Genomic DNA, 10,923 nt, shown 5'->3' on the forward strand with positions numbered 1-10,923 from the left:
AACAACAGCTTTAGTTTTTGGAGTTTTTTTGGTGTTCATAATTATGTCAACATGTGCTACACACAAATAACTGAATGATCTCCTTCAATCAGAAGAGTTTTGTGTGTGTGTGTGTATATGTGTGTATGTGTGTGTGTGTGTGTGGAGGGTTTAGGGATGGTGGAGGAGGCAAAAGAGAAAAATCAGGTCAAACAAAATATTTAAGCGAAGTTTTGGATGACAAAACTACACCACAGCTACAGTGGAGGAGCAACAACAACAACAACAACAACAACAACCTCATCAGCAACAACACAAGAGTCTCCAGAATCAGAACCAGAAACGGGTTAATTGCCAAGAACAGTAGCCTGCAAACATAGACAAAAGAAAGAACAGATTTAAAAAGGCACAAGTATAAAATATAAACAGGAGGAATTAAGGCACAAACAACAACAATTCAGGCTCAATTCAATCACTTCAGCACTGTTTAACATTTAGAGAGGACCTAAGTCTAGGATCAGGTGAGATCTTTGCATTCACAGCTGCAAATATTTGGTTTCCCCAAAGAGAAGATGGAAGCAGACAGGACGTGAATGTGCTCATTTTCACCTGCTGCTGACATTGTTTGACGTCATGAATCCAAGAGGCTGGTTACCAGACAGCAATTTATAATATTCACACAAAATAAAAGCTGAACTACTTAAAAACAATCAGGAGTGTGTGTATTTCCGGGTACCTTGGCGGCCTAGATGACGTCAGTCACAGTGGGCGGAGGGAGTGACGTCTCGAGAGGAGGGGGCGGGGCAGAGCGGGTTCGCGCCGGGAGATTCGAGCCCTTCTGTTCATGCTGCTTCAGCCCGCTGCCGAGTGTCCTGGAAGTGGACGGTTTACCCACAATGTCAGTCCCGATGTTTTAGGTCATTCCTGCGTTGCAATGTCGTTACCTCCTGCAGGCTTCTTGAGCGGGATCAACTTCCGGTAAACCTTTACAGGTATGTTTGAGAGCAGCGTCCCGGTGCTGCTGCTGCCTTAGCGGGACACAAACGTTAGCTTCAGACTTAGCCGCACTCAGGAGCCCAGCTAGCATCTTATTTTCCTTTGCTGTTATGTTTGGTTTATTTCCACTAAGGCGTTAACGAGACCCTGTTAAAGACGCTCTCTAGTTTTAAATATTTGGAAGGGTTATGCGACATCGCGGAGCCACTCCGTCGCTGGGAGGCCTCCTCGTCCTCGGGCTGTAGTTTGGGGCGAAGCCGGCTAACGCTGCGCCTCTCGCGGCCGAACGTGAAGCCGTGGTCGTAATGAATGGCATTGAAGCAGCGCTGCGGGACTTTGGGGCAGCGGACTACACTCACCCATCTGTGGACACCCGGGATGACTGTTGTTGATTCTACTCCTCTCCTTAAAGTGAACTTTGAGTGTAACAGTCCCCCCACTGCACTGTCAGTCAGGGTTGTCCTCTTGTCCCTCATAACACAGCTTGTCTTTGGGCAGAGTCGTCCTAAACGCCAGAAAGATGCTGTTGGTTTGTCAGCTCCACATCTTTGCTGTGACTTCTTCAGCTACACCCAGAGGTCTTTCACACTTGATTTGATGAATTTAGAGGCATTTTTTCTCCATGAGCTGGTGAATGTGACATGCTGTTATCCTGCCGGGAGCATCGCTCAGTGGACGATGGTACCCTGGTCTGAAAAAGAGGAGCGTGCTCACTAACAATCCTCAGGACGGCTGTGGTGTTCAAACAGCATTTATTTGATGCTAACGGGCCCAAAATGTGCCAAGAAAGTCTCCCCTTCCCATTCCACCTCGGTCCTTCATGTTTACAGCAGAATGTGAACTGGCTCAGCAGTCTGACAACACTGAGCAGTCTGAGCTGACAGCAGGGACACCTGGTGTGGTCCTCTGCTGCCGTGGACCTTCAGCTTCGGTCTTCTGGTTAATGCTTTCCGTTTGCGCTCTGCTCCCTTGCAGATGGAGGCCATGGAGGTGGACCGTCCTGCAGAGACGGCTGGTGCCGGGCAGCCGGAGGCGGCTGCTGCTGCTGCCGAGCAGGCAGGCGGGGCGAACGCTCCTCCGGTGGTCCTGGACTCGGGAAGCAGCACTGAGGTAGATGAAGACGATGATGACGGTGAGGACGCTGCAGCTCCCAGGCTTCCTGCCACCTGGGCGTTCAGCCAGAGGGCGGTGCACGGTGCTGCGGGGGCTCCAGTCCGGGGAACGCCCATACGGAGAAGACGCCGGTGAGTAGAGCTCCCAGAAGAGGGAAGGCCCAGTGTGAATGTTGCTGATAGAGAGTGTGTGTGTGTGTGTGTGTGTGTGTGTGTGTGTGTGTGTGTTTGTCACAGACAGGGACTGAGGGTGCACTATCCCAGTCAGACTGCAGCGCCCTCCAGAGGATTCCCAGAATTCCTCCTGCGGGCGCCGGCAGCCAGCGTGGCCGAGCCCGAGTCGGGCAGCACCACGGAGGTCAGTGAGGACGAGGAGGACGAGGCGGAGAGGAACCGGGAGGGGACGTCTGCTGCTGAGGAGCCCGTCGCTCCTGCTGGTCCCAACCCCGCCGGCGCTGTGCAGCAGGGCCCCCCACAGGACCCCAGCACCTCCAGTAAGGCTCGTTCCACCTCTTACAGTTTTATCAAGCTCTAAATAAGCTTTTGAAGAGTCTGTGCTGTGTGAATACGTTGTCTTTCAAATGCATGAAATTAATCAGTGAGTAAATATTTTGATTCATACTCCATCCATCCGTCTTCTGAATCTATCTTCACTCGCCTCCATCTGTGCTGCCAACAGTTCAGCAGTAGTGTTACCCTGAGACAATATACAACGTGCGCCTGTCGGAGCATTATCCTGAGAAATCCTCCACATTCACCTGGAGACCCTTGAAGGAAGTGGTCAAACTGGGGACGGACGACGAGCTGCAGGAGTTCAGTCACTGGGCGCCCGTTATGTTCGGTGCCTGAATCAGATCGGTCTCTCTCAGTTCCTCAGTGGAAACAGAAAACAGACATCAGTGGATCAATCAGTCCCAGTCCAAAAAGGTTCATTGGTCTTTCCAATTTATAATCCAAAAACAAAGGTTCTTTTCCAAAGACCAGGGGGGTATTTTGTTATTTACCTGACGGTTTCGGCAGCTGTCAGCTGTCTTCTTCAGAGAGTCACGTGATGTTGTTGTGACGTATCTTGTCAGCTGATTTATACCGTCAGGTAAATAACAAAATACCCCCCTGGTCTTTGGAAAAGAACCTTTGTTTTTGGATTTCAATCAGTCCCATAAAAGTCTTCATCTGCCTGTCTCATCATTTCCTCTGATATCCATCCTGAAAAGGACAGTCCGCAGTGATCAAAGGCTGGACCTGGTTCCTCCGGTGAAGCTGGCATCGAGTGTCCGCTCTCCTCCAACACTGCAGAAAGAAACATTTCTCTCTCTCTCTCTCTCTCTCTCTCTCTCTCTCTCATGTTTAGAACTTTTTTTATTGCTCCTTCCAGCTGTTGACCTGAATCAGTGGTCCTGCTGAGCTCTAGCAGAATTTAGGTGTTTGCTCACTCAGTTCCGATTCAGAAAGTAGCGTAACGGCGCCACCTGGGCTGTTGGAGCCGTTACAGCAGTGTTTCAGAAGGAGAAGAGAAGTTAAAAGCCAGTCGTGCTGTGTCTGCAGGGCTTCCAGTGTCACGTGTTTTTTTTCTTTCAGACTCCGGTTCCTTGGCACACAGCGGGAGGACAGCCGATCTGACTGTGAACAGTCCTCCTCCTCCTCCTCCTCCTCCTCCCGGCGAGGAGAGTGAAAGCGACGCCTGCAGCATCTGCTTCGAGGCGTTCACGGCGGCGGGCGAGCACCGGGTGGCCACCCTGCGCTGCGGACACCTCTTCGGCTTCACCTGCATCCAGCGCTGGCTGAAGGCCCAGGGCCCCGCCGGCAAGTGCCCCCAGGTCAGCGGCGCCCCCTGCCAGCGGCGCCCCCTGCCAGCGGCGCCCCCTGCCAGCGGCGCCCCCTGCCAGCGGCGCCCGGCGGGAAGCCTCCAGGTCTCCATCCCCTCTCTCTCTGTGTTCGCAGTGCAACAAGAAGGCGAAGCGCGCCGACATCGTGCTGCTGTACGCCTCCAGGGTCCGGGCGCTGGACAACTCGGAGCAGGAGAGCCTGAAGAGGTGAGAGGTCATTCCATCTTCAGCAGGGCGTGTGGACACCGTCCATCAGTCTGATGTTAACGTTCTCATGTGTCACTGAAAGGTCCTTCCTTCCGTCAGCCGTAGAACTGTTCTTGGTTTTTTCATTTGCGTTTTGCAGAGACTGTGAATGGCTCACTGTTATTTCCTGACACTTCATTTAAAAAACAAAAAACAAGAATGAATTTTTGAATTTCTGACTTTCTCTTTTTTTTTTTTTTTTTTTTTTTTAGATATTAATAATTAGTTTTATCAAATGGAATTTTTGAATTTATGAAAAGTATAAACTGCTGTCTTGGAAGGACTCCGCTTGAACAGAATCCATGTGTGCAGCTCAGCACTGCCTCCTGCAGGTTAATGACAAACCAGCACCAGACCAGGAAAAACCATGTGAAGTAGTGCGTGTGTGTGTGTGCGTGCGTTTTCCTATCCTTGTGGGGACCAAATGTCCCCACAAGGATAGGAAAACCTGCACGATGTGCCTTGTGGGACCTTTTTCCGGTCCTAATGAGGGGAAACAGTGTTTTCTTGACCATGTTGTTGTTACTGAAAACAGTAAAAGGTCAAAAACATTTCTTTAGGGTTCGGCTGTGTTGTGGTCTGGGTCAGGGTCAGGGTCTAGGAAATGCATTATGTCAATGAGTGTCCTCAAAAGGATAGAAATACAAACCTGTGTGTGTGTGTGTGTGTGTGTGTGTGTGTGTGTGTGTGTGTGTGTGTGTGTGTGTGTGTGTGTGTGTGTGTGTGTGTGTGTGTGTGTGTGTGTGTGTGTGTGTGTGTGTGTGTGTGTGTGTGTGTGTGTGTGTGTGTGCAGGTGTCTGGAGGAGGAGCAGTCGCTGAGGAGGAAGGCTGAGCTGGAGGCTGCTCAGTTTAAGCTGAAGCTGCAGGTGGTCACCAACCAGTACGGCCAGGTGCAGCAGGAGCTGCAGGTACGGCGCCGTGTCTCCTGCAGCCTGGAACGCCGCGCTGCAGCGCCGCGGCCGCTCTGCTCTGCAGCGCCGCGGCCGCTCTGCTCTGCAGCGCCGCGGCCGCTCTGCTCTGCAGCGCCGCTCTGCTCTGCAGCGCCGCGGCCGCTCTGCGCTGCAGCTTGGTTTAATCTGACGGCGGTGGGCGGGGTCGCAGCGTCTCATCGCTGTGGGACGTCCCTAACTCGTTGATTCTGTGGTCCTGCAGGAGCTCAGGTCCCTGATGGCCAAGGCCGGCAGGAGCCGCTCCTCCTCCTCGCCCTCGTCCTCGTCGTCCTCTGTCCTGGCGGCGTCCCAGGCGGGCCCGAAGACGTCCCAGTACAACTTCTCCAACGCGGTGGTGGTGTCCCAGACGGGCGGCTGCAGGGTGCTGTCCTACTGCGAGCCGCTCAGCTGCCTGCTGGCGTCGCAGCCGTCGCCCCACTCCACGCTGGTCCCTGGTGAGACGGCCCCGCCCCCCACCGCCACGTGCCGAACGGCGGTTTAAGAGCCTTGCGGTGGGCGGAGCTCCATCCCCTTTGCTCTGTTCGCTGCAGGTTTCGGGGTGAAGAAGGTGAGCGTTGTGAACATGAAGTCCTGCCAGTACGTCCCCATCCACAGCAAGCAGATCCGGGGCCTGGCCTTCAACCGGCAGAACGACAGCCTGCTGCTGTCCGCCGCCCTGGACAACACCGTCAAGCTGACCAGGTGGGCCGGGCCCCGCCCCCGGGCCGCCGCTGGCCCCGCCCCCTCCGGAGGCTCACCGGCTGTTTGTGTTGCAGCCTGCTGACCAACACGGTGGTGCAGACCTACAACACGGGGAAGCCGGTGTGGAGCTGCTGCTGGTGTCTGGACAACAGCAACTACATCTACGCCGGGCTGAGCCACGGCTCCGTGCTGGTCTACGACACCCGCGACACCAGCACGCACGTGCAGGAGCTGCAGCCGCTGCGCTCCAGGTGCCCGCTCAGGCCCCGCCCACACGCCCCGCCGGCCCGGGGTCCGGCGCCGCTGACCCGCAGCCCTGTGTGTGTGTGTGCAGGTGTCCGGTGGCGTCCCTCTGCTACATCCCGCGGGCGGCGTCCGGCTCCTTCCCCTGCGGCGGGCTGATCGCCGGCTCGCTGGAGGGCGGCTGCTTCTGGGAGCAGGTGAACGAGGCGGCGTACCGACCGCACCTCCTGCCGCTGGAGGCGGCCGGCTGCACCGACATCCAGGTGGAGCCGGAGAGCCGCCACTGCCTGGTCACGTACCGGCCCGGTAAGCCCGCCGCCCGCACCCTTCGTGCCCGCAAAACGGTTCCACAGCTGAGTGCCGGTGTCGCCGCAGGCCGCTCCAACCCAGCGGTGCACTGCGTGCTGATGGCGCTGAACCGCAGCCCTCAGCTGGAGTCCCAGCAGCACCCCAGCTGCTCCTGCACGCCCGTGCAGACCTTCAGCGCCGGCGCCTCCTGCAAGCTGCTCACTAAGAACGCCGTCTTCAGGAGTCCGGACGGGCAGCGCACGCTGGTCTGCGCCGGGGACGAGGCGTCCAACTCCACCATGGTGAGTCTGCCGGCGGCGCACGTCTCCTGAAACCAGCCTGAGAGCTGCAGCTCCCCCCCTCCCCCCCTCAGGTGTGGGACGCCGGCAGCGGCTCCCTGCTGCAGAAGCTCCCGGCCGACCTGCCGGTGCTGGACATCAGCCCCCTGTCGGTGAACGGCGAGCACTTCCTGGCGGCGCTCACGGAGAAGATGCTGAAGGTGTACAGGTGGGAGTGACGGCGGCCGCCGCTCCACCCGGGACCAATCTGACGCTGCTACGTTTTCACCTGGATGTTTACACGGCGGGCGGGTTACTGGGAGCCGGCGGCGCCCACAGCCTTCCGCCCGCCTGGACTCCCCTCAGAACCCGAGGTTCCAGCAGGAAGTCTGAGCGGCGCCCCGTCGGGTCCATCCTGTCCTCCGTCTGGAGGCTCCTCCGCCCGGTGCTCTCTCTGATTCCTCCTTTCCTCTCTCCTGATTGGTTGTCACCTGTTTTTACCCTCGTGTGCAGCATTGTGTCTGTAGTTTGACACCAGCCTCTTGTACGCCTCCAGATGAGCACATCAGGCAGTACGTCTCCAGCCTACGATTGATAAATCACATCAAGGTAGATATTCCAGTGAAATGGAGCGTGTGACGCTGGGTGCAGAATCCAGGCGATACGAACCAATCAGAAGCCGAGCAGAGTCACCGTGCCTCACAGAGGAAGATCATCGTCTGAACGTTTATTTTTTTTGGCTGTTTTTAACCTGCTCCCTCCTCGATCCCTGGAGCGTCAGATCCACACCGAGGAGCGTCTTCTTCCTGTCCGCCGCCGCCGCTCGGGCTTCCTGCTGCCCTCCTCTGAGGTGGAACACCAAGTGCCAAAGGAACCCACTGTTCGACATTTCACTTTTCTTAGTGGCCTTTTCCGACAGATTTGTGTAAATATGTATATTTGGTACCGAGCGTTTTGTGTACGACCTGAAAGTAAATAAAGTGCGCGTTATTTTTATTCAAAATCCTTCCGCTTCCTGGAGTTTTTTTCCACGTTTCCTGCTGAATAAAACCTTGTGCTGTGCCTCGTAATGCGAGTTTTACATGTATAAAGCTGAACGCGATCCCCTCAAACTCCGGCGTGGCTGGACGGTGCAGAGCCGCTGCCTCGTCTGGGAGCAGATGAGCTGCAGTTTCAGAGGGAATAGAATGGTTATTACCCGTTACATCTTCAGGAACCAGTCACAGTTCCTCAGATGATCAATAAGGGAAAAAACTAATAGTTGACTATTTAAAATCTCTCAATAGCTGCAGCGCAGATTGCTTTTAATAAAAAAGTGCACTTTTAAACTGAGTAAATCAATAATCCGACATCCTTGTTCTGCTTCAGTATAAAACTATTTTAAAGAATCACAATAGTGCTAAATGTAATCCTCAAAATTTCACACCTTGTTGAGGTTTAAAATTGTTTTATACATTTCTAAAAGTTTTCTGACTCATGGTTTTGGTTTTAACATGTCAATGGATTGAATTTGGAATGAAAGCTGCTGATTCTGGACACTGTCCTCACTGAACAACAGACAAACGTGATTCTAACATTGAAAATGCATTTCTGAGACTGAAGACCTGACCTGATCCAGTTCCAGTCCCAGCAGAACAAAAACAAGATGTTCTGACATTTAAATAAATGAAACCCAGGTGAAAGAAGTGGAGTTGCTGCTGAGGTTCATAGACGGATTATCATCACCAAGGGCCCTGGACACAAACTTGCCATGGGCCCACGGCGTCACACACACAGCACTGGGCAATACACAACCACAAAAGAAAGCTCTGGCGCTGTCCACGACACTCGGCCCAATGATCCATATCAGCACCAGGCCACCTAACAATAAAACACACCTCAAATAAAATAAACCAAACCTTACCTAAACTGCTGGCTTTTTCCTGGCCTTCCTCCAGGAAAAGTCCTGGATAATGTCATTGAAATCCAAAACTCGGACCAGTTCAGCTTCTGTTATGAGTAGAACTACTATCATCTTGCCTGTTTTCTTGAGAAAAATGTTGAAATTGTTGGTATTTGCTGCACCAAAGCAGCATTTTTATCCTCTTTTTCTTTCCTTAGCTTTCGTTTTTCCAAACCGCTGAGCGCCCGCTTCTCCATTTTGAAAACAAACTGTTGTGACGTTGTGTATACTTTTTTTGTTTTGGACAAAAAAAAAATGTTGAAAGCCTGGCCGAGGGCCCCTATTGGCTCTTGGGCACTGCCCACTTTGCCCATGCAGTAATCCGTCTATGCTGAGGTTTGTCCACAGCGTCATGGTTGTGTGGTTTAGTCTCATCCTGACGGAGAAACTCGTCTGAACTCTGTCAAATGCTTCACACTCGCAGTGTTTTCTGCCTCGCTGAAGCCTCTCTGGACGGATGTGACCTCTGACCCCTGGTCCTGTCAGCTCTCATCTGCCGTGGCTCCACGGCCTCATCGTCCGGTGCCCGTTCTCCACTGAGGCCGAGTCTCCGGGAGACTCGTGAGGGGAGCAGCGGCGAACGCCGTCAGATGTGTCAGCAGAACCTGATCCAGCGTTCCCCAGCTTCCTACGGAGCTCTGAGCTCCTCATCTAAACCAGGGGTGTCCAACCTGCGGCTCTGGGGCCACATGTGGCTCTTCAGTCCCTCTGCAGCGGCTCCATGAAGCCAAACATGGTACATGAATAAGCATTGAGCTTACTTTGACTATAGTAACACACCCCAGTACTATTTAAAATGGTTCATCTCTCTTGGTTCAAAAGGGATTCAAAAAAGGGCAAAATTGGGAAAAATAGCTAAAACCACGAGAAATGGAGGGAAGACACGATCGAACAGAAAAAACAGCAAAAAACAAATGTCTAGAATTTCTTCAAGAGGAAAACTGAACATGGTTGGTAAAAGGCGTGCCAAACTGCTCAAACACAGGTCAAATGTTCAAAACAGCGAAAGTTTCAAAATTGTCAATAAAAACAAAATCCTGAGAAGAGGAACAGAGCTGTTCAGATCAGGAACAGAAGAAGTTTAAATGTAATAAATTGTTCACTATTCTGAACTGTAGCTAAAACTTCATAAATGCATCATAAGAAAGTTTTTATAAGAGCATCAAAACTACATAAGAAACTTCATAAACTGCATTCGCCTCATTTTAAAGGTTAAATTTTCTTTGTGGCTCCAGAACAACTTGACTTGGCAGGAATTCAAAACCTGTCTCTTTTGGTCATGAAGGTTTCAGAGCCCTGGTCTGATCCGGCCCCGCTGTGAAGGACTCTTCCCCGATCGGCACAGGAGGAAAAAGAGCTGAAATGTTATAACTGGGCGCAAGTGTCGCGGCTCTGCTGAAAGAAAAAGCGGTGTAAATAGTCTGTACTGGGCGTTTGAGCGCAGTATTTATGTTTTTTCTCTTCACACAGCATGGCGCCACAATGAAATACGCAACTGCAAACATGCACAGATAAACACACACTGGGAGTGTGTCGAGTGCTGACAGTAACTGTGACGTATTCGAAACCAAACCTCCAAACTGATCCGTTCTCCTGTCTGCTTCCGAGAGCTGAGAGGAGACCGCCGTCTTTCGTGACAGCTGATCTGCTGACCTGAGCTCAGACTGCATCGACAAGTCTCTACAAATTAAAAACTGACTGGTGGTGATGTCCTGCGGAGGCCCGAGCCTCCATCTGGACCTGGGTACCTGCAGGAGCAGCTGATCAGGTGATATGAAAAAAACAAACAAACAAACAAACAAAACCCTGCATTTTAGTCTTATTTAGAAGTGAGTAAAATAAAAGTTCCTGCTTTCCTCCAGCAGAGCTCACAGATGAACCCTCTACAGTCCAGTGCTCACATTTAGGACTGTCATCTGAAGGGAAATCAGAGCCGGACAATAACCGGAAAGTTATTTAAACTCTGGAAGAGGCTTGAAGTTCACCTCACGATGGACGGTTTTTATATTTTATTTTATTTTTTACAGTTTATATTTTTAGATAAGTTTCACCTGTGAGAAAAAACAGCAAACTGAAAACCACAAAAAATTAGCAGCATTGAAGAATCTCAATAAAAATCGAATCACCACCAAAAAAAGGGAGAGGAGTAAAAGAAGAGAAGAGAAAGCAGAGGCGCCTCATGCTGGAGTTATGTGATTCAAATCCCATAAAGCCAGAGAACACTGATGACATATCAGCAATGCTGGAGAGCTGGTTCCCCTGGTTCCCCTGGTTCCTCTGGTTCCTCTGGTTCGGGTCAGGAGAACCCTGCGGCCTCCAGTCTGAATGAGGCGTTCACGGACCGTCCTGTCCCGGCAGTGTGCATATTTCCGGCGGTCCGTG

General features: G+C 52.3%; 1 protein-coding gene across 1 annotated transcript; it reads left to right on the plus strand.

Moving 5' to 3' along the window:
- The first annotated feature begins 803 nt into the window (after positions 1-803).
- Positions 804-7,604, plus strand: rfwd3 (ring finger and WD repeat domain 3). The gene is made up of 12 exons (XM_030097289.1): positions 804-971; positions 1,951-2,219; positions 2,325-2,581; positions 3,666-3,904; positions 4,029-4,120; positions 4,953-5,067; positions 5,312-5,543; positions 5,640-5,790; positions 5,865-6,041; positions 6,125-6,339; positions 6,409-6,623; positions 6,695-7,604. The coding sequence occupies exons 2-12, from the start codon at positions 1,951-1,953 to the stop codon at positions 6,836-6,838; spliced, it is 2,106 nt and encodes a 701-aa protein (XP_029953149.1). The 5' UTR covers positions 804-971; the 3' UTR covers positions 6,839-7,604.
- The last annotated feature ends 3,319 nt before the right edge of the window (positions 7,605-10,923 follow it).

Source organism: Salarias fasciatus, chromosome 7 (assembly GCF_902148845.1).
Source record: "Salarias fasciatus chromosome 7, fSalaFa1.1, whole genome shotgun sequence".
NCBI classification, from domain to species: Eukaryota; Metazoa; Chordata; class Actinopteri; order Blenniiformes; family Blenniidae; genus Salarias; species Salarias fasciatus.